The sequence below is a fragment of the Prionailurus bengalensis genome, chromosome B3, assembly GCF_016509475.1.
Source record: "Prionailurus bengalensis isolate Pbe53 chromosome B3, Fcat_Pben_1.1_paternal_pri, whole genome shotgun sequence".
NCBI classification, from domain to species: domain Eukaryota; kingdom Metazoa; phylum Chordata; class Mammalia; order Carnivora; family Felidae; genus Prionailurus; species Prionailurus bengalensis.
The window spans coordinates 47,092,690-47,116,739 of record NC_057355.1 but is presented as its reverse complement, the minus strand read 5'-3'; the positions used below and the strand labels follow the sequence as shown (position 1 = coordinate 47,116,739).

The following is a 24,050-nucleotide window of genomic DNA, read 5'->3' as shown; positions in this document are numbered from 1 at the left end:
GCTGTCTTTGAAAGAAATCGGTAGGAGTCCTTTCACTACAGCCATCTGTTTCCAGAAGCAGGTTGTAAAAATGTGTGAATTGACAAGGGTGATTCCATCTTCTAAGAGAAACATTTCTTTTATATAAGATCATTGATACAGTAAACACATCTTCCCTGTGGGTGTGCTGTCTAGTGCAAGAGAGATGTCGACAAAGGATGGTAGTAGCAGTGAGGTGTCTTAACGGGTTGTTCAGAGGGCTGAGGTAGAACAGAAGAGGGAGACATGAAGCCGGCCTGGAAGACTTGGGAACTGCTGCTCTGGGAGGTGACTAGTGAGTATCTTGTGACAACAGGAGATTTCTGGGTGGAGAGGGGGATAGAGGGTAGGAAGGCATGGTTGGTGGAAGCACCAGCCTGTGCAAAGGCCCAGAGGCAGGACCACTGTATGTCCATGGAATGCTGAGAGGATGGAGTGGCTTAAACGTAGGGTTCATCTGGGACAGGACAGGCATTGAAAGGACACTGGGGAGATACAGGGAGGACCGTAGCAGAAGGGCCTCACATCCATGCTAGGGAGTTTGAATGTCAGAAGCTTGGGAGGGCTTTTAAGTAGGAGAGTGATACTATTCAGCATCTCTGGGCGGTTGGCCTAGAAGTCAGTGTTTTGTAAAAGCTCCCCCTAGGTGATTCCATCGTGCAGCCATGGCTTAACAGGGATTGCTTAGCTAAAATCACCCATGGAGGTATCTCAGTAGTGGCAAATATGAAGAAAAGCCATTATCAGTTCTAAGAAAATAGAGGATACACCTTTCCCCCAAAACATACCACTTTAAACATCAGACTGGCTGTAGTCGTAAGAGACCTAGCATCCCATGTGATCATTAGGCTGCAAGACATATATATTCAGCTTGAGTTACAGAGAAACATGCTTATCAAGACAAAGATAAGAAAAAAATTCTGACGTTAGTTAAGAGATTCCAAATTTTACCAGACGGGTTTCTTCTTTTGTTCTCTAGAACCTCCTTCTAAGGGGGTCTGCTATTTGATACTGAAACTTAACGGTTGTGACAAGATTATGTTCTTAAGTAAAATGGATGAGGTCTGGAAAGTAAGTGCTTCCAATTTCTCATTTCTTAATATCTTGATTCGAGCCTTGTAGCTTGGTCATTTACCACCACCTGGTGACAGCTAGACCTAAACGCAGCTTCATGAAGAATACATGAACCTCTTCAAGGTCAAATTTACAAACATGAATGTATCAAAAAGAGCAAAGGTTGCATGCCAGCTGCATGGTACCCTGCATTTTGGAGTAGCCCTGATGTGGGAGGTGCTCTTAGGGATACATCCACCTTGGTTCATCAAGGACTCCAAGAATCTGTTCCAGACAGTTTTGCCCCAGAAGTCTAAGGGATGGATTGTTGAAAGATAGATGCATGGAGCCACTGATTCACTCATTCATTGTCTGGGAATATAAAGATGACCAAGTTCTTTACTCTCAAGAAGCTCACAGTCTAGGGAGGGAGAAGTACTAGTAATAACATAGCAGCTAAATTTTGAGAATTTATCATGTGCTGGGTTCTATAGGAGACAGTGTTTTAAGGTGCTTTGATGTTGGCAGTGGTAAATAACACTGTTTTCCACACAAATGTGTCATTTAGAGATTGCGCCTCACAACAGATGTCTTCTAGGAGGACACTGGGGTGTGTGCAAGGGGCAGACCCCAGGGAGACTCAGTAGGGATTCAAGGTTGGCGCCCCGTGTAGGGTATGAGGGGTAAGGCATGCAGGTCTGCCAGCCTTGGTGTCCTTTTTTCTCTCTCATCTGAACAAGTCAACCCTGGTCACAGAACACACCATACAAGATGCCTCTGTAAGGAATGGTCAAGGATGAAAGTATTCACTTAACACAAGAGCACGATCGCTTCTGGAAGCTTCAGTTGCTGGGAAAGGCAAGTCCTGGCAGCAGAAACTTCAGCACCCCCAAACCCTTCCCACAGTCCTTCTGTCTCTCCCAAAGGGGGTGCCTCTTTTGCTCCAGCATCAGCCCTCTGTCCTCTTAGAACACCCAGGATTTGCCTCCCTCAGCATCCTCCAGGTGATATCTCGGCCCCATAGCTCCTCCTTTCTTTTTTTTTTTTTTTTTTTTTTTTCAACGTTTATTTATTTTTGGGACAGAGAGAGACAGAGCATGAACGGGCGAGGGGCAGAGAGAGGGAGACACAGAATCGGAAACAGGCTCCAGGCTCCGAGCCATCAGCCCAGAGCCTGACGCGGGGCTCAAACTCACGGACCGCGAGATCGTGACCTGGCTGAAGTCGGACGCTTAACCGACTGCGCCACCCAGGCGCCCCTTGCTCCTCCTTTCTTTAAATGACAATCCTGTCAATATTTTCCTGGGAACTGATCATCAGGGTGCCTTTCGATCCTAGCTTCCTCAGACTCACAAACTGCTCTGATTACTCCAGAGATAGTGAAACAAGTGTATTTGAAGTCCCTTTTTAGGTTATTTGATGAAATTTACCCCAACCTCCTTGGAACATTGTAGCTAATTTCACTACCCGTTTTGCCTTTTGTTTAAAGAACTAAAGTCCATTTTTAAAAAATCTTAATACTGTAGGAAGGAATGAAAAAGGAACACTATAAGGATGATTTTTGAAAACTCTTCCTATAAATATTGAAGGACATTTTAAGAAACAAAACTTTCTTTTTGCCTGTAATCCTACCCAAACGTCAGAACTGTTTCATTTATCTAACTTCTGGCTTTTACCTTCAATCATTGTGAGGTTTTTTTTTTTTTTCTTTTTTTTTTTTTTTAATCCCTTGAGGCTTTTCGTAAACACTTACATTTTGCAATATATTTGTTTGTAGCTTCTGTGTAATATATTCCATCAAAGTGAAATTCCATAATGTATTACCTAGTCCTTTAGTGCTAGGCATTAAGGCTATTTCCATTTTCTATTATAAATAATAGGACCAAGAAGATCTTTGTATATATAGCTTTTTTCCTATGTCTGAATGATATCCTTAGGATAAATTCCCAGGAGTGGGATTAGTGGGTCAAAGGGTATGAACAGCTTTATGGCTCTTAATATTTATTGCTAAATTGCCCAAAGGGTCATTCTAATTTACAATGCCACCTGCAACACACGAGAGAAGCTGTCTCTCCCAGCCCTTTCAGCACGGAGTTCTTCAGCCAGTGGTTTGGGGCAAATTTAATTGTTATTAAAGGGTAACTTGTTACTGTTTTTAATTGGTAGTTTCTTTAATTATTATCCACATTGGATGGTTTTTCTTAAATGTGTTTCTTATTATATTCTATTTAGTATGGCTTGCTTTTTATGTCAGAGGATTATATATTTTGACACTAGGTGGAATTTAAAATATTTTATCGTGAAAATGTCAAATGCACTCAGGACAGAGAGACTAATCGATGAAACCTCCTAGGCTCGTTACCAGATTCAACAAATAGCAAGGCTTGGCTCTGTTTGTTTTACTTGTCCCTTCTTTTTCTCTTTTTTTCCCTTTGTGTAGTTATTTTAAAGCAAGTCCCAGATATTCTGCTTGTGTTTTTTATGCTCTTCATTATACATCTCTGAAACATAAGGCCTTTTTCTTATTTAATCATAATGCCACTGTCTCATCTAACAAAATTAATGATAGTTCCTTGGTATCATTTAATACCTATCCTAAAATTTTCTGAAATGTCTTTAACATGTCCTTTTCACTGTTGCTTTGTGTCACTCAGTCTACAGAGAAGGTCCATTATGTTTGATGGTTGTGCTTCTAACGTCTTTTAATCTAGAGCATGCTTCTCCCATCTGCTCTCCTCTCCCACCAAGTTTCCCCCACCCAGTGACATTGCAGGACCCGAGTCCGTTGTCCTATAAAAGTTCCCACATTATGGATTTGATTTTTTATTAGCTCCGGCAGCCTGGTGAGATTTGGTTTTAAGTTTTTTGTGGGGGTAAGCAAGAATACTTCATGGTGGCACTGCGCGATTTACTCCGTATCTCTTTTTTTTTTTTTTTAATTTTTTTTTTCAACGTTTATTTATTTTTGGGACAGAGAGAGACAGAGCATGAACGGGGGAGGGGCAGAGAGAGAGGGAGACACAGAATCGGAAACAGGCTCCAGGCTCTGAGCCATCAGCCCAGAGCCTGACGCGGGGCTCGAACTCACGGACCGCGAGATTGTGACCTGGCTGAAGTCGGACGCTTAACCGACTGCGCCACCCAGGCGCCCCATACTCCGTATCTCTTCTGCAATCACCGTGGGGATTGTCCCGCTTCGGGTGATGATGCTGAGGTGGATTGTGGATTCAGATGGCTACAGCCCAAGACACAGTTGTAAAGTTTCTCATTAGCTTTGCCCCTGATCCTTTCATCTATTAATGATGGTTGCTTGAGTTTCCTAGGGATTGCACAATGGTGATTTTCAAAATCTGTCACTTTCCCATTAACTGGAATTCTTCTGAAAAGTAAAACTTTTTCCCCTCATAAACTAGGACTTTTTAGTAATCTCAAAATGCGGTTTATACAAGAAAGGCAGGATAAATGCCTTATTCTTCTTCTAAATTGCCAACTTTTTTAAAATGTTTATTTATTTATTTTTGGGAGAGAGAGTACAAGCAGGGGAGGGACACAGAAAGAGAGAGAGATAGAGACTCCAAAGCAGGCTCCATGCTGTCAGCATAGAGCCCGACCTAGAGCTTGAACTCATGTACCATGAGATCATGACCTGAACCAAAGTCACTCACTTAACTGCCTGAGCCACCCTGGCACCCCAGATTGTCAGCTTTCTAAGTAAGCAGTTGGTTCCCTTGTCACTCCCAGTGATGTGCAATGAGTCACTGTTGCTGTTGGTTTTGTTTTTGAGGAGTCCTAAAGTACTCAGGGTCTTAAAAACATGTATATTTCATGTGTTTTACTCAATTACATTCATGATTCTTTTGACACTCACATTGTCCCATCCTTGGCCCAAGGGAGACCCTTAACATATTTTTTTTTCAGGCATAACAAGGTGTCTTGGGTTCATCTAGCATATTTTTACAACTTGAAATGAGCTGTTCCTCCAAGATGATTGGTGTTTTGTTGGTGAGGGATGGTATTTAGGTGCCACAATCTGGATGTATTCTGTGCTTATTGTTATTATTTCTAAGTTTTCTCAGCAGGCAGAGTTAGGAAATGCATATTTAACAAAGGAAAATAAAATACTATGAGTTCATACTGATATTTCATTTCAAATTTAACAAAACTTTCTTTTTTGTTCTTTGGTTTCACATTTGTTTCTCTCTCTTACACGAAAAACCTTGATTCCAAACATTATTGGATGACAGTATTTCAAATAGTTTCAAAACAACAGGACCAGTATTGTCAACAGTTTTCCTAGTGAATAAGAGACTTCTTTGCAGTTCTGTTTATGTTTAGAATACATTCTACTAAAAACAAGTCACATTAGCTTGTTCTAACAACACTTGGGTTCTTTTCACCAGTTTGATATACAGTTAAGTTCCTTTATTTCAATTTGTTTTCAAGTTCTAGGATTTGCTTCTTTTTTCCTTTTTCGTTTCATTTTATTGTTTGAATCTGAAAAATGTGCTTTCAAAACTAAACGTAGGCAACAAGGTATTACCAAAAAAGTCTTTCTTCTGTCTGCTCTGAGTTCCCGCCTCTCCCTATTGGCAGCTCTTTCTTAATAATTATGGTTTGTTTTATCTTTGCAGAATTTTTTTTGTAAATATATATGCATTCATATGGACTCACCTGTTTTATACTGAAGTTCACATACCATATATGATCCTTACAACGCACCATATCTGGTCTAAATATCTTCATAGCCATCCATGTCATGATGAGCCATGGTTTATTTAACCAGCCACTTATTGATTAACGGGGTTCTGTTTTCTTTGTGTCTTTTAAAAACAAAAATCCTTTGTCCACGTCATTTTATATTTTGGCCAGGGTGTCTTTGGGGATCTCTTTCTGGAAATGGGATTGCTGGGCCGAAGGGCAATGCGATTATACTCCTGTTAGATTGACTTCTAACAGAATTGTGTCATTTTGCACTGAGAAGGATTATTTAAAAAGATCTTGCAAATGTACAAATTCAGTATCCGAGATTCTCGGAAAGTTAGCGTGTTCTTCAACAGCACAAGTTAGTTATTGCTCGAACCTTTACACTGTTCCCACTATTGTTTATGACATAGCCTGGTACACAGCACCCTGGTTTCTGCTTTTTTTTTTTTTTTAAGTTTATTTATTTACTTAGAGAGAGAGAGAGAGAGAGAGAGAGTGAGCTCAAGCAGGGCAGGAGCACAGAGAAGGAGAGAGAATTCCAAGCAGGCTCTGCTCCATCAGCGCACAGCCGATGCAGGGCTCAGACTCACTGAAGTGTGAGATCGTAACCTGAGCCGAGATAGAGAGTTGGGCGCTTAACTGACTGTGCCACCCGTCGCACCCTGGTTTCTGCTTTGAGGGCATCCATGGTTTGTCTCTGGAACATGACATGAGTGAAAAGCAAAGTTAGAGTAGCTGAAGATAGACTGTGTTGTAAAAGCAAAGGTGAAAGCCCAGCTCAAGTCTCTCTCTTTAGGAAGCCGTCCCCACTTATCGCAGGCCACGTGGGTGATTGATCCTGTCAATTCCATTTGTACTTTTAGGGACAGTGACCCTTATTCCAGGCCGAAACTTTTGACCCCTCGTTGAACAGATACGAATGTACTAACAGGAATAACAGGGCTGAATGTTTGAAATGTGGGCCGCCTCACAAATTTCAGCTGAATAATTATTTTCTGTAGAGCTGTGTTTGCATTCCCCAAAGCATGTTCTCTGGAACATACATGGGCCGTTAGTAAGGGTGACCCAGCAAAATCAGTGTGGAAATGACAGGTTAAACAAAGCCAGTGAGATGTGACTCCAAAATCTTGTGCTGTCCCACGCTTACATGGCCACAGAGCCCTCTTTTCCAGGGAGCATCTCGTGTTCGTAGTGTTCCATGAAACACAAGGAACCAACATGTGGCTTCTGTTTAAAAGAAAACCAAAGGGGTCCCTTCTAGTTGATTAACTCGTGTTTGTACAATTCTGCATTTTTTTATTAACAGTTTTTAATTTGTTTCTTTCTAGATTGAATCATTAAAGAAAAAGGTGCAGCAGAAACAGCTCTTAATACTGCAGCTTTTAGAAAAGATATCTTTCTTGGAAGGAGAGGTAAGAAACTGTGTTTCTTTAAGCTGGTGTCTTCCCTACCATTATATTTTATGTTGCTGAGCCTACCACCGACACTTAATTAAAAATATGGCTATTTCCTGGCCTTATAAAATTGATTGAAGGTTAACTGCCAACACTGAAAATGAGGTTCTGACAGCTAGTTTTTCTTTACCACCTGGCTCTCCTCATTCCTCATTGCTGTGCTCACCCTTGCTTTTTGGCTCTCATTTTTCTTGTTCAAGAATTTTCTTAGCAAGTCGGATAAGCTGTTGAACAACACTGATAATTTCCCACATTTATGTAGTGCTTCATAGTTGTGTGAAATATTTTTCATGCACATTCCTCACATGGTTCTCTCAGCAACTCTAGGAAAGGCAAGACAAGGATCATTATCTTTATATTAACAAATGTTTTAAAAGGAGGCAGGTGGCTTTGCTCAAGATCACCCAGCTTAGTTAATGACAGAGCCAGGCTGAGAGAAGGGTTCCTAACCAGTGCTCTGCTGTGACATTGAGTCAGCAGGTTTAGAGGTGACTTAATTTCACCTGAAACTTTCAAGATATTTAGTCTTCCTGATGAAAAAGTTACTTTGCAGATTTGGTGTAGCTTCCAGAAAAGGAAATTATGGATTTGGAAGAACCTGAAGAGCTTAGGCATTAATAGAAGGAGAAGCCAAAATCTATTTGCTCTGAATGCTCTTTATTAACAACTTGGCACTGAGCCTCTTCCTTCTGAGCCTCATGAATCTCTCCTTGTCTCTGCTCAACATAGTTCTTCCCCAGAGGGAGACAGCCCTGGAGAGAATGATGAAGTAAGGAAACAGGAAAGAAACGACATTTGTTAAGCACCTGGTATCGTTGGATGTTGTTAATTGCTTTCCACATCCTTTGTAGAACATAAGAGGTTAAGAGCAGAATAGGACTTGCCCAAGTTGGAACCCTAGATGTGCTGGGCGACGCTGGGGGAGTTTCTTATAACTAGAACAGGAGGATGGTAATTGCACCTACATGTGTGTGACTGTGCAGTAAGGATGCATAGAAAATGCCTGGCATGTTTATTAAGAGGGATGGCTTATGAATTAGATTATATTTCTCCCATTTTATAGATGGGGAAACTGAGGTTCAGGGGCATTAAGGAACCTGTCCAAGGTGATAATAGAAATGGGTAAGACTGAATTCAAAGCCTGGGCTCTTAACTGCTGTGTTTGTAGGAGGGACAAACTGTTTTCATTTATTCTGTTTCCGGGAGCTCCCTATAAAAGTCAGGACCAGAAGTCCCTCATGGCCCACAGGGACCTGGTAGCAGATTCAAGCCTAAGGAGTCTCAGCGTCCTGACAGCTGAGTAAATGGGTTTTTGCCCCGTCCCTCTCCTGCCTTCCCCTCCACAGTCCCTAGGTCCAGCTCCAGCCTTACAGATCGCCATTTCTGAGATTGCCCTGTGAAGTCACCATTCCCTGTGGGAAGAATCACACCTTCCCCAGTGAGATCAGAGAGTGAGGGCCCTGGTGCAAGCCCGTGGGTCCAGAGAGAGGGAGGCTCCAGCAGAGCGGAAGGAGAAGCTGACAGGAGGCACAGCAGGTCACCCAAGTAGTGCCCACCAACCCTCCCCTCCCCCCGACTGTGCCACTCAAGCCAGCTCTACTAGTAGATGACGAAATATACGAGGGGATGTTATGCAGAGAGAACAGCCTAACGCACGTGTATGCTTTAATGCTTCATTTCTTTTTTCTTTCTTTAATTTTTTTTTAATGTTCATTTATTTTTGAGAGAGGCAGGGACAGAGACAGAGTGTGAGCAGGGGAGGGGCAGAGAGAGAGTGGGGGTCACAGAATTGGGAGCAGGCTCCAGGCTCTGAGCCATCAGCACAGAGCCCGATATGGGGCTCGAACTCACGAACTGTGAGATCATGACCTGAGCTGAAGTCGGAGGCTTAACCGACTGAGCCTCCCAGGTGCCCCTGATGCTTCATGTCTTAAACTCCTTTCTTGTCCAGACTCTGAGATGTAGATATTAGTCCACATAGTTTATTTGGTAGGTGATCCCAGGAAGCCCCAGTAGAGGAGGGTGAAGTTGAGTCAGGGAAAGGCCGAAAGCCGATAATGGGTGCCTTGCTGAGGACATTGCCACCGTGGGCACCTGCAGCTCACTTTCCTTGGGGGTCTCTAGGAGGTGCTGTGCACAGGCTCTGAGTTATCCTTGCCAAAAGGTCAGAAACCTGGGCATTTCGCCACTAACTCCCATCCGCCACTGGTTGAGGCCTGCTCCTAGGGGAGCAGGGGGAGCAATTGTGGTCTGTCTCGGCACAGCCACCTAGACTCTGGTGGTTAGAGGAAGCCCCCAGGAAAAGTCACAAGTGCCTGTCAGGAAATGGATATGAGCGGGACCAGCAGTGTCTGCTGTGTATATCCAATAAGCAAGACTTTGAGAGCCCGTTTTCCTTGAGAATTTAAACTGATGGTAAATTTGTTTGACTCAATTCCCATAAACTATTTAAAATCCACTACAAATGTAGTATGGCTAATTCCTCTTGATTACTTCCTACATCCACTTAAACAGCAGGTAACACACACACACACACACTAAGTTACACAATGATAAGATTTAATAATACATTTATACTTGAACTTTTTCTAAAATATATAAATATCTTGGACTTAATTTATTTCTTCATTGTTTGTTTTATTGTATTGTTTTAGTTATTTCAGTGTTTTCTTAGAGTTAACATTGTAACACTTTCCAGACAGGTGCAGGGCTCTTTCAGATCGGAAGGAGACAGAATAGCTTTTCTGAGTAGCTCTAAGGTTAAAGGGTACAGATTCTGGGGTGAGCACACAGGGTGAGGTGACTTCAAGGTGATTCAGAGTCAGGACCCCTTATCATCATGATGTATGGACCTAGTTTTTAGAACTATTAAAAATTTACGTGTTCCTTATTGGTATTTTACCATACTTTGTTGGGCCAGGTAGAGGTTTCACCTCCTAGAAGATGAGAGATTTGAATTGAGAACTTGGTTTCCTCTTTAGGTTGTTTGACTAGTTTATCCTGTTACAAACACACTGTTGTCTTTGGGTTCCTTGCTAATTGTGTGTGACCACTAATGGCACTGATCTCTGCCCCTCTTTCCACCTGGTTGTTGTATGATTACCAATGCCAAGCAGTCCTTCCGTGGGCCCTAAGGTCCTGGGATGACCCAACTTAACAGCTTTTGTTATTAAAAATTTTTTTTTAAATGTTTATTTTTGAGAGAGACAGAGCATGAGCAGGCGAGGGGCAGAGAGAGAGAGGGAGACACAGAATCTGAAGCAGGTACCAGGCTCTGAGCTGTCAGCACAGAGCCCGATGCGGGGCTTGAACCCCCAAACCTCGAGGTCATGACCTGAGATGAAGTCGGACGCTTAACCGAGTCAGCCAAGCACCCCCAGTTTCTTTTGTTACTATTTGACCTGATACAGAATTTTTATAAACAAACATTTAATACTCTATAAAAGAAACTACATTGCCTTTTATGTTAATGCTTTCTAGTTTTAAAATCATAGCTTATAACATAGCTTATCTTAGTCACCTTTTTTATAAAAACAATCTTTGTGTACACTTGATATTAATTTTTCCTTTGAAAGTGTTGTGAACACAAGGCATTTCTAAGACTCCATATGTTTCCATAATAATAATTTCCTTCTCCTTGGCCTTTTGTGATGCCCAAATTGTCACAACTCAGCTAGGGCGAGTTCTCTTACATTAACTTCTTTGCCCATGTAGCAGGGTTCTTGATGCTTTTGGGTTCATTATTGCTGTCCTCGTTTTTGTCCTGTTTCACAACATGGCATTGGTTTGTCTCCGAGGAGTCCTGGTTCATTTTAGTGGAGAACTATACCGAAAACTACTCGGGCATGAGAACTGGTCATGGCTAAAGCTCTGTGCCTAGTGTTAGGTCAGTTTTACTAATGACAGAACTGGGGGGAAATGTGTCTTTTTAAGATGATGAAGTCCCACCAACATTTCCAAATTTGTCCAATTATATTGCTTTACAATGCAGGGTTCTGTTGGCCACTAAGAATTTCTATGATGTTCACCTGTTCTAACACCAGTAATTTTTATATCACGCTTTCCATCCCTCTGCTTTAAACCACGATGATGCCAAAGGTGGTGTTTCAGAGACCTTTGAAAAGTTTTGACAGACAAATCTGATAACCTCTTGTATTCCATCTTATTAATACAGTGGCTACCTTTTATTAAGGGCCTAAACTCAGACTCTGAAGCTAAGCTGCCTGAGTTCAAATCTCCACTCTGCCACTTACCTAGTCATGTAATCTTGGGTGAGTTACTTAACTGTTCTGGGCCTTAGTTTGCTCATCTGTAAAACAGAGTCTTCTCTTTACCTTGGTATCTTCTCCATAGAGTTGTTATGAGGATTAAATTAATACTAAGTGATTAGAAAAGTACATGGCTCATAGTAAATGCCATATGTGTTTACTATTTCTCCAGCTGTATGGGTCCCAGGGTCTCCTTTCATTTTATGTATTTCCTTCTCCTCCTCCTCCCTGCCTTCTTTTTAAATATTTTTTTTCTTTTTTAAAAATTTTGAGAAAGTGTGAATGGGGGAGGGGGAGAGAGAGGAGTGAGAGGGAGAGAGAGAATCCCTAGCAGGCTCTGCTCTATCAGCACAGAGACCCACATGGGGCTCAAACCCACAAATTCATGACATCATGACCTGAGCAGAACTTGCATGCTTAACCAACTGAGTCACCCAGGGGCCACACCTTTTTTTTTTTTTTTAAATAGAGAATGTGGATCATTTTGGTCTCTGAATTCATCATTCGTACTTACTAATGCTTACACTCATTAGATTTTGAACCCCCACCCCCCACCATATCCCTAAAAGTTTGTTCCATTAACCAATTCAAAATCTCCCCGGTACAAAAATATGTCCATTCGTTTTCCCTTTTTTTCCAAGCAATTTTTTTTTATGTGCCTGCCTCTTGAAGGACTATCCCACCCCGATTTCCGATATAGAAAATGTTATTAAAATAAAATTATAAGCATATGCCTCCATAAGGTCGATAAGCTTTCTGAAACTGAACAGATTCCATTCCATTCTTCTCTGCTGCAAATCCTGAACCTACAGTTAAATTCAAAGGTAAGAGGAAAGGAGTCAAATGAGTTGGTTTTGTCCACCCTGCATTTAATGCGTGTTGTATGGTACATAAACCTCTCAATGTGTCTGTTGTGCATTCCTGGGACTATTAGTAATTTTCCAGTGTAGTAGTGGGGCGGCAGCACCAGGCACCGGGGCTCCGCGTCCGCATTTTATTGGACACGCGTTCCTGTTTAGTGCGTGTGCTACACCTCCAGCCGTTCCCTCCCCTGGGCCCGAGGGAGTCAGGGGAGGAGGTGGCTGCCATACGCTTGTGACCTAATTGCCAAAAAATGCCACAAGGTGCTGCACCAGGTCCTTCCTTCCTGGAAGGCACTGCGCCTCTGAGCTGCATTTCCCATCTGAACACAAGGGGGTGGTATTTGAAAGGACAACCCTGGGACCTGGAGGTCCAGCCTGAGAAGCATTCACTTGAGTTAGAGTCTGTGGGACTGAGAGCAGAGGCTTGGTTTGCCTGTATGAGTCCTGGCAGTTTTCTGTTTTAAGTATTTCTTAATATGTCCCTCCTTCTCTAACTTCCTCCTACTGACCCTGTTGAGGCTCCCACCTTCTCTTTTTTTTTTTTTCTTGTGTGTTCACTTACGTGAACAAACCGCATCTATGTAAAGTGTATGGTGACAGATAGGAACTAGGCTACTTGTGGTCACTTCACAATATATTCAATAGTGAATCATGGGGTGCCTGGGTAGCTCAGTTGGTTAGATCATGAGCTCTCAGTTTGTGGGTTCGAGCCCTGCATTGGGTTCTGTGCTGACAGCTCAGAGCCTGGAGCCTGCTTTGGATTCTGAGTCTCCCTCTCCTCTGCCCTTGCACCACTTGCTCCCTGTTTCTCTCCTTCTCTCAAAAATAAACATTAAAAAAAATAGTGAATCGTTGTATACCTGAAACCACTATAATGTGATGTAATACCTAACAAAAATTAACAGGTATAATTCAGTGACTTTTGACAGCTGTATGTACCTGTGGAACCCCCACTACAATCTAGATACAAAACATTTCCATCACTTCCCAGAGAGTCCCTGGGTCCCTTTGTGGTTCCCTCTCTCCATTCATTACCCCCTACCCCCTGTAGGCAGCCAGTGATGGTTTTTTGTGTGTGTGTGGGAGGGTCACTTTATCACTTTGTGTCACTGTGGACTTGTCTGCATTTTCTGTAAGAGAAATCATGCAGTACAGACTCTTCTGTGTCCAGCATCTCTCTCTCGGCATGATGATTTTCGCTGTACCCATGTTGCATGCACCCGTTTTTACTGCAAAGTGGCATTCCCTTGTATTTATCTGCTCATTTGCTGATGCACATTGGAGTTTCCAGTTGGGGGCTCTTGTGAATGAAGCTGTGATGAGTATTACTGTACAAGTCATGATGTGGATATACGTCTTCACTCCTCTTGGGTAAAGTCCTAATAGTGGAATAGTGATGGAATGTATGGTAGACGCAGGTTTAAAAAGAAAACTGTGTGCTTTTGGTGTCCTCAGAAATCTTTGCCTACTACAAGCTGACAGAGATTTTCTCCTGGGATTTTCCCTAAACATTTTATAGTTTTTGCTTTTTAATTTATACCTGTAATCCACTTGAATTTTTGTGTTTGGTGTGAAGGAATAGTATATATACGTATTTTCCCCACGTGGATACCCAGTTACTTCCTTTGAGCATCCCTTTCATTCCTGTTATTGATAATTTGTATGCCACCCTCCCCTACTCTCTCTCTTCTTTGATCAGTCTAGCCTAGGGGGTTCTCAATTTTCTTGACGTTTTCAAAAATTAGAACAGCTTTTGGCTTTGTTGATATTCTCTGTTGTCTATTTTCCATCATATTGAGTTTTGCTCTGATATTCATTATTCCCTTCCTTCTAATTATTTTGGTGTTACTTTGCTCTTTCTCTAGCTCCTTTGGTGGACATTAGGTCACTGATTTTAGAGCTTTCTTGTTTTTTAAAGTTTTTTTTTTAATTTATTTTGAGGGAGAGAACATGAGCAGGGGAGGAGCAGAGAGAAGGAAAGAGAATCCCAAGCAGGCTCTGTGCTATCAGTGCAGAGCCTGATTCAGGGTTGGAACTCATGAACCGTGAGATCCAATGACCTGAGCCAAGGTCAGATGCTTAACTGACTGAGCCACCCAGGCACCCCCAAACTTTCTTCTTTTTTAATACCAGCAACTATCAATGTCCCTGCATGCTCTCTTCAGTAGCACCCCTCAACGTTGCTGTTGTATTTTCATTATCATCCAGTTTGAAATATTTCCTTATTTCCTTTGGGATTCTTCTTTGACCTGTAGGTTACTTGGAAGTGTGTGGTTTAACCTCCAAATATTTCAGGGTTTCTTAGATATTGTATTGTTTTTTATTTCTAATTTGTGTTATAGTCAGCAAACATACTTTGTATGGTCTTACCTATTTTAAATTTATTGAGTCTTGTTTTATGGCTCAGCATATGATTTCTCTTGGTTTGTGTAAAAAAAATAGGTATTCTATTTTTGTGTTCTATAAATATCAATTAGATTTAGGTTTTTGATACTATTGTTTATGTTCTGATTTTTGTGTAATTGTTGTATCAGTTGCTGACAGAAGGGTGTTAAAATCCATCACTATGGCTTTAGACCAGCTCTTTAATTTTGTTATTTTTTTTACTTCATATATTTTGAAGCTCTCTCATTAGACACACATTTTTCTATTGCTTGTCTTGGTGATGAATTGACCTTTTCATTATTATAAAATGTTTGCCACTGCTTTGTTCATACTGTGTGTCTTGTAGCCTATTTTCCCCGGTATTAATATAGCTATTCCTGACCTCTTAAGTTTACTGTTGGCTTTGTGTGTCTTTCTCCATCCATTTAGTTTTAACTGATCCATGTCTTTGTCTTTAGTGCAGATCTCTTGTAGACAGCACATAAATATTGCTTTTGTATATATTGTGATAGTCTCTGTCTTTTACTGGACTATATAGTTCATTGGCATTTGATAATATGATTGGATTTAGGTCTATCATTTTATTGTTTTTGTTTATTCCCTCTAGTTTATTTTTATTTAAATTTTTTTTTCAACGTTTATTTATTTTTGGGACAGAGAGAGACAGAGCATGAATGGGGGAGGGGCAGAGAGAGAGGGAGACACAGAATGGGAAACAGGCTCCAGGCTCTGAGCCATCAGCCCAGAGCCTGACGCGGGGCTCGAACTCATGGACCGCGAGATCGTGACCTGGCTGAAGTCGGACGCTTAACCGACTGCACCACCCAGGCGCCCCTAGTTTATTATTTTTATTTTTTGCTTATTTGTTTTGTTCCCCCTTTGGTGATTTCAATATTTAGAATTTCATTTTACTGTATCAGTTGGCATTTTGCTCTATCTCTTTTCTCCAGTATATTAGTGGTTGCTCTGGGTATCACAATATACATCATTAACTGTTCACAATCCACTCAGAGGTAATACTGTACTACTTCATGTGGAATGTAGAAATCTTGCGATGATATAGGTCCATTTCCCCCTCCCCCTTCTGTTATTATTATAGGTATTCCATCTGCACACATTTCAAACCCACATACACTCATTGCAATTTTTGCTTTAATAGTCTATAATATATACAATATGTACAAGTAACATATATAATGTATAATCTAATGGTATTTTAGAGAAATTAAGAGAAAATCGTCTTTTATATTTACTCATATAGTATCTATTTCTGATGTTCTTCATTCCTGAAAATCTGTCTCTCTCTGGTGTCATTTCCCTTCAGCCTGGAGACCTTTTATTTAGCATTTTGTGTAATGCAGCTCATATAGGGACAAATTCACTTAGTTTTCCTTTTTCTGACAGTAAGCTCTTTATTTGACTTTCATTATTGAATTATAGAGTGTTCCGGGATGACAGTTTCTTTTAGCGCTGTCTTCTGGCTTCCATCGTTTTTGATGAGATATCCATGGTAATTCAAATTATTGTTTCCCTATATGTAACAGGACTGCTTTCAAGATTTTTTCCTTATTGGTGGTTTTCACTAGTTTGACTAGGATATACCAATGTGTATTTCTCTCTGAATTTATTGTTTGGGATTTGCTGAGATTCTTGAATTTGTAAATTTATGTCTTTCACCAAATTTTGGAAATTTTGAGCCATTACTTCTTTGAGTATTTTTCCTGCTCTAGTTTCTTTATCCTTCCTTCTGTGATTGCAGTTAGGCATTAGAAATTGTACCATAGTTCCAGGAAGCTCCATTTATTATCTTCAATCTTTATCTTATTCTTATTGAATGATTTGTTAATGTGTCTTCAAGTTCACTGACTCCATCATCTCCATTCTTTTCTTCAGTCTAGTGATTTTCTATTTCTTTGATTTTTTATTACATCAATTAGAAGCATATTTTCTTCGACCTCATTGTGCTCAATAGTTACAATAGCTGTTTTAAAATCCTTGTCTGAAAATTTCAACACATAAGTCATCTCTGGACTGGCATCTATTGGTTCTCCTTTTTCCTGGGAATGGTCACATTTTCCTGACTTCGCATGCCGAGTAATTTTGGATTATAACCTGGACTTTGTAAAGGTTTTGTTGTGGAGACTTTGGATTCTGTTTTATTATTGTTCTGAGCAGCACTAAGGTTTTTGTTTTAGGTAATGAATTTGGTTAGACCCAACTCTACCCTGCCATGCTGTGATGGCTCATATCTCAGTTCAGTTCTTTAAGCCTTGGCTGTAAACCTCTTTGAGTTTGCCCCATACATGCATGGTTCAGGGGTTTGCCGGAGACCAGAGCTGAGTCGATACACAGAATTTAGAGTTTCTGCCTTCATGGACTCTCCTTTTGGTTTCCCCTTTACTCTTGGCAGTCCTGGTTACGCTGGATTCCTTCTGTTTTTTTGTTTGTTTGTTTCTACCAGAAAGATGATCTTTCTGTTGAATTTTTAAAGTGTCTGTGTGGTCTCCATGACCGTACTGCTCCTGGGCAAAGCTGCAAACAAAAACAAACAAATGAGTCACAGAGAACCCGTTCTAAGCCTATCACTCCCCTCTATAGCCCGCCTGTCTTTGGTCTCCAAAGACCTTAATAGATGCTTTTTTGTCTTCTGTCCAGAGTTGATTGATAGCTGATTTTTGCAGGACCAACCATGGGTTGAGTGCTCGCTGCTCAGTGTTACAAATGCAGCTCTCATTCTCTCAACTAGGAAATTACAGTGGCCTCCTTGACTAATCTTCCTACCTACAGTTTTATTTCCTTCCAGTACAACTTTCACTTGGAGGGCCAGTGGTTGAAATAAAATCTAGGGCTGACTCTGGGCTTATAGAATTGGGTATAAAGTCCTTGTAAAGGTGCATGTAGCCCTTCACAAGCAACTCTTGTTACCTGCATACTTTACTAAGGTGCTTGTTCTTAACCTGGTATGTTCCCCAATTCTGGACCACTCATCCCTTTGTATCTCTTACTCTCTTTCCCTTGTATAACTCCAGGAAATCTTCATGGACAGTTCAATCCTTTTCCACATCTTGCACTCAACGTATTCTCCAAGTCCCCCCTTATAGTCTGTGGATCCCTCTGGCATTGGACTAATGATTTTGTTCTTTTATTTTCTCTTTGGTAGTCTGTATCCTCCTAAGACTGAAATCAAGGGTTGCAACTCATGCCCTATTTCTTTAACTGCTAACTAGCTCCCCTAACTTTACACACGACATGATACATAGTAGATAACTCATATATATACATTTGGCATTAAATTTTAGGAGTACAGGGTTTTCATATCAGCCTTCAGCAGGTATCTGATGTGCACACAGAGTCCTTCTGAAATAGAACAAAGGATTTGTGTCTACCAGTCTGCTATGCACTGTATTCAACGTACCAATAAGGGTACTAACCTTGTCTTTTATGCCTCCTAACTATGGGTAGTCAACTCAGAATTATGTGAAATCATCATTATTACTCTATTCTGAGAAAAGAGACAAGGCAGTGGGATTTCTGGAGCTTGTTAATGGGCAAGCCTCTTCTGCCTTGGTCTTTGCTAATGAATGGGAGAGTCCAAATATTGCTGGGGAAGCCGTGTGTGTGTGTGTGTGTGTGTAGATGTTGTACCTCAGGCAGTAAGCCAGCAGCAACATTTTTCTATCCTGAGCATTAAGTGATAGGTTTGGAGCCCATCCAGCTGTCGTCGCTTGTCAGCTGCTAGCGAATCTGGAATGCATTCTCCCCCTGTACACCATTTCCCACTTTTGTGCAAGGATCCATAGACTAGCAGAGCATGGGTTTGTACCAGAGCGGCTGCTTTGCTCCTCGGAATCAGCCATGTGGAGCAGAAGCTCCTGAGCTGTACCCCACTTTCTTTTGAAACAAATGAGCTTCTTTTTCAAAGGACTTTTCAACTTTCATGTGTTAGTCTACTGTCTTACAGTAGTGCTTTAGCTTCAGGTCCAATTTAAAACAAAAAAAGAAAAAATTTTTTTTCTAATTATGCAAATAACATGCTACTTGTAAAAGTATTTATACATTTATATATTCCATAAATATTTATTTTGTATTTCTGACATGCCATGTTCTGAGGATATAGATAAGTAGATACGGTATTGCCTAGTGAAAATTTAGTCTAACAGTTGTTGGCAAGGATGTAGAGAAAGGGGAATGCAAACTCATGCAGCCACTGTGGAAAATGGTGTGGAGGGTCCTCAAAAAATTAAAAAATAGGACTACCCTACCATCCAGCAATTGCATTATTAGGTATTTTCCCAAAGAATACAAAAATACTAATTCAAAGGGATACATGCACCCCTATGTTTACTGCAGCATTATCTACAACAGCCAACTTATGGAAGCAGCCCAAGTGTCCATTGATAAATGGATAAAGATGTGGTCTGTGTATACTTATATATATGTGTGTGTTATATATAAATGTGTGTATATACATATAAGTATTTTATATAAATGTGTGTGCATATTATACACACACTCACATGCACACACAATGGAATAGTATTCAGCCATAAAAAGAGTGACATCTTGCCATTTGCAACGACATGGATGGGCCTAGAGAGTCTAATGCTAAGTGAAATACGTCAGAGAGACAAATACCATAGGATTTCACTCATATTTGGATTTTAAGAAACAACACAAATGAACAAAGGAAAAGAGAGAAACCAAAAAACAAACAACTATAGAGAACTGATGGTTACTAGAGAGGAGGTGGCTGGGAGGATGGTTGCATAAGGTGATGGGGATGAAAAACTATGCTTCTCATGATGAAAAAAAATAATGAAAAAGAATTAAACTAGTAATGTACAAAAAAAAGAGGAAAATTTAGCATTATGGAGAAATATACAGAAGAACTTAAAAAAACTGAAAGCTCTCAATGCACAGAGATAATCGTGTTAACCCCGTTCTGGAATTTGCATGTTTGCACTTTAGGTGTCAGGCACCGTCCCTTCTACTCTCATTCCAATATCCTCAACCCTCCTGCTCCTTTGTCCTTCATTTCCCCCATGGGGCAAATTTCCAATTCCTGAGCATCTAGTCATCAACCTAGGTAATGTCTGGCTCTGGCCTGAAGAAAAACTATTTAGAATGCTAATTTTAATCCCAAGGAGCTTGTTCTACTTTATATGTTTGAGATTCTGAATTTTCCAAACCTAAGAAATACTAATTATTAAGTTATGGAGGTATTTCCCACTAAATTAAATTAATAGACTTACTCATTTTATAGTTTAATAAGGGAGTATTAAAACATGAGCTGTACCTTATTTATAATTGCAAGGAAAGTGGTAAATATCTAAGTGCCATCAATAAGAGACTAGTTAAATAAATAATGTACATCCATACAATGGAATGCTCTGAACCCATTAAAATATCTTGCTGACATAAAAAGAAAACTAATAAACATGGCAAGATAGTCACAACAAATTGCTGAGTGAAAAAGACCCCAAATTTAGCACAGAATAGGGTATTTCGTTTGTTTCCATTTATGCAGAATTGGATCCATATGTATGTACATGCACAGAAAACTATCCGTAAGGATGTGTTTCTTTAATTCCTACTGTGGAAGAGGTGCTCGAAAAATACATTATGACATGTCCATGTCACAGGGGAAAATCGGGTAATACATGGCGTGTTTGTGGGGGACAGATTTGTTTTACTAAAAGTACTTTTTTCCTCCTCTCTAGAATAATGAACTACAAAGCAGGTTGGACTATTTAACAGAAACCCAGCCCAAGCCTGAGGTGGAAACCAGAGAGATTGGAGTAGGCTGTGATCTTCTACCCAGGTATTTAGGAATTTCCTATTTTTCTGACTCAGATTCCTCTTTGACTTAGGAAAATACTTTATGGGGCTGTTATTACCAGAATTGCATTCTTTCTATCAAAAATATTTCTGCAACAGTAAATGATCGCTGCTGAGAAGTCTGGCTGGTTTCTGAGGGAGCAGGGGCATTGTGCAGGGCTGAGGGGATAGTGAAGAGAGGCCTGGAGAAGCCACGTCAGAGAAAGATTGGCCCTGTCGTAAGTGCACGCATTTGTTTCTCTATCCATTCATCCATTCACTCAGCAAACATCAGTTGAGTACCTTCTTTGTGCCAGAGGCATAGGGAGAGGAATGAGATTTGGTTCCTGCCCCACATGCGGTCTGGGGAGACAGATATGGAGGCAGACACTTACAACAGTGCCAGAGGGGCCTGCGAGGGGCTTTGGTAACACAGAGGAGAAGTTCTAAGTCTTGAACAAATGCACCTGGTCCCCAGGGCTGTGACACTGTATTGTCAAGCACTGGCTCAAGTAAACGGATCTGTTTCAGTCATGACAGACAAACAAGAACGACTGCCTTGTTTGTTAAGTTGCACTTCTGAGCTCGAGGACTGACCTGTTTGTTCTTAAGCTGCTCCACACACCCATGCCTGGGTCTCTCCCTAGTAAGAGGAGAGTCTGTGACCTAGTAACTAACCCACCATCTCTAGGAGCTCAAATCTGTGCTTGGCCCAAAGAGGACATAAAACAAGTTTATAAGCATGTGGCTTACGACTTAGGTAGCCAAAATCACCAAGTACCTCATATACTGTTTGTGGGAGGGTGTATTTGTGTGTGTTGCCTTAGACATTAGCAAGCCAGGAGAATGTAGAATCCTGGAACCTTGAATGGTTACATTTGGTGGGAAACGGCCGTGAGCCGGTCACCAAGCTGGGATGTAGAATACCTGGGTCTAGTCCCCTAGCTAGTGGCGGGATACATTCAGGCTGGACTCTTTGCTGAGGCCTCAGTTTCCCATTCAGTAAAGTCAGTGGTTTGAGTAGGTGATTGCTCAGATTTAACCAGCACAAGCAGGGAGAAGGGTATGTAAGTAGACTCGAGGTCTCATCAATGTGGGGGACAAAGTACCGGATAAAAATAAAGCCAAGAAGAATGATCATGTCCAGGGCCTCCTTGTGAAATATAAAGTTTGATCATTTCTGTCCTTTTTTTGTTTTTCAAGAATCAAGTGGTTTAGTCCACTTTAATTGCCCACATAATAAATCTTGTTTGGCTAAGACGTGTATAAAACTATGTCTGAAACCAATAAATTGTTTGTTTTCCAATTCCCACATTTTGGCTTAAAACAAGGTTTTCAATTTGTATGCCGAAGGATAGCCTGCAGCAAACTTTTATGGCTAAGTTATGAAACCACAAAGCGGTTTTCATAATGGAAGTGCTGACAGACCCTTAACTTATGGCCATGGTGGACTTGGAAGCCACTTCAGTATCTAAAAGCAGCTTTTCCATAAACGGAACATTTGGTTTCCCCCAGGATCCATCTTAGCACTTTAACTGCGTAGGTCAATCAGCAGAGGAAATGAAAACTACGTATCCGCATTTCCGGAAAGGCAGAGTAAGATTTCATTCGCTTCCTCACAGATATTTATTAAGTGCCTACTATGTGAAAGGTGCCACGCGGGCCTGAGTGGTGAGGAGCTCGGGGTCTTTAGAGAGAATTCAGAGTAGCAGTTTCCCACCTGTGCTTGGTGCTGCTGGGCTCTGTGCTGGGGCTCAGGGTCAGGCCTCCGGATGCCTCAGGGGGTGAGAAGGTGAGCAAGGAGCTGGCCTGTGGGGACCCTCCCCCTCCTGGAAAACAAAACAAAACCAAACCTGAGAAACTCAGCTTTTAGTATGTTTTGTGTGTTGGATTCCAAGTGAGATTTTGTTTGAATAAAGAGTTCTATGGTGAAAAACAAATTAGAACCCCCTGGTCTAGTTTATTACTTTTTTTAATGTCTATTTTTGAGGGGAGGGGGTAAGGCCAGTGAGAGAGGGGGACAGGGGATCCGAAGCAGGCTCTGTGCTGACAGTGGAGAGCCCAAGGCGGTGCTGGAACTCGAACCGTGAGATCATGACCTGAGCCAAAGCCAAAGTCGGATACTTAAGCAACATAGCCAGGAGCTCCTCCAACCCCCACCCGAAGTCTAGTTTAATTCCCATGTTTGAAAAATACCAAAATCAAGGCCCAGAGAAAAGTGATTTACTGGAAACCACACAGCCAGGATTAAAACCAGGTCTTCAAAGTCCTGGTGTGGTACATGTGTGATTTAAAAAAGAATAAATAGAGGGCTCCTGGATGGCTCAGTCAGTTAAATGTCCAACTCTTGGTTTTGGCTCAGGGCATGATCTCACGGGTTCCTGAGATCAAGCCCCACATCTGGCTCTGGGCTGACAGTGAGGAACCTGCTTGGGATTCTTTCTCTCCCTCTCTGTGCCCCTCCCCGGCTCTGCTTTCTTGTTCTCTCAAAATAAGTAAACATTCAAAAAATAACAAACAGAGTTGCTGAATTGTGTCGTATATGTTTTAACAAAATTCCTGGTTCTTACTTGGACTTTAAACTTGCATCTAATACAAGAGCCCATGGTGTTTTCCAGAATATTTTAAAAACAACTTCCTCCAAAAGGTGCCTGGCTGGCCCAGTCGGTAGAGCACGTAACTCTTGATGTTGAGGTTGTGAGCTTGAGCCCCATGTTGGGTGTAGAGATTATTTAAAAAAAAAAAAAAAATCTTAGCCCAGCCTCCTCCAAAATGTTTTAGATCAATAGAAGTATTGAATTAAGCCTCAATTATGCAGATGAGTTTTGTTCTCACTTCATGTTCTCTCAAAAAGAACCTGACAGGGGTGCCTGGGTGGTTCAGTCGGTTAAGAGTCCAACTTTGGCTCAGGTCATGATCTCATGGCTCATGAGTTCAAACCTTGAGTCGGGCTCCGTGCTCACAGCTTGGAGCCAGGAGCCTGGTTCCGATTCTGTGTCTCTGCCTCTATCCTGCTTGCTCTCTCTCAAAAAACAAAACATTAAAAAAAAGAAAAAAGAAAAGAAGAAAGAAAGAACCTGACAGTGTGGCAAGCCTCAGGCTGTGGGGCTTCCCTGCCCAGCCAGCTGCTGAGCACAGCCTTGGGCAAGGTACTTAATCTCTCTTAAGCCTCAAAGATTTCATCCTTAAAACGGAAGTGAAGAGGACAACATCATATCTCACAGGGTTTCTATGAGGATGAAATGAAACCATGTATATAAAGCATTTGGTACGGTAACTAGTTAAGCACTTAATAAATAATAGTTATGATTACTGTTAACTAAACCAAAACTCTGGTTATTATGTAAGACGCTGTATCAAATCAAATAAAAGTGAATTTGGGTATGCTATGATAATTTCATTAACTTAATTTTTACTGATGGTTATTAGTAATTTTGTGAGATGGATTGATTGTGAAATGGATTCAAGTCTATCATGCTCCAGTATGC

The 24,050-nt window shown here is 41.1% G+C and overlaps 1 protein-coding gene and 1 long non-coding RNA gene across 2 annotated transcripts in view; one reads left to right on the top strand and one right to left on the bottom strand.

Moving 5' to 3' along the window:
• The window catches only part of LOC122468590 (myocardial zonula adherens protein), a 90,489-nt gene that overhangs the window by 60,319 nt on the left and 6,120 nt on the right, over positions 1-24,050 (top strand). Inside the window, exons 11-12 of the mRNA XM_043555330.1 lie at positions 7,104-7,187; positions 20,466-20,566. Coding sequence (XP_043411265.1) covers positions 7,104-7,187; positions 20,466-20,566 — 185 coding nt within the window. The remainder of the gene's footprint in view (positions 1-7,103; positions 7,188-20,465; positions 20,567-24,050) is intronic.
• Positions 15,876-22,390, bottom strand: LOC122468593. The gene is made up of 2 exons (XR_006293283.1): positions 22,283-22,390; positions 15,876-17,277 (listed from the first exon to the last, which is right to left on the bottom strand). It is a non-coding gene; the product is annotated as an uncharacterized LOC122468593 (long non-coding RNA).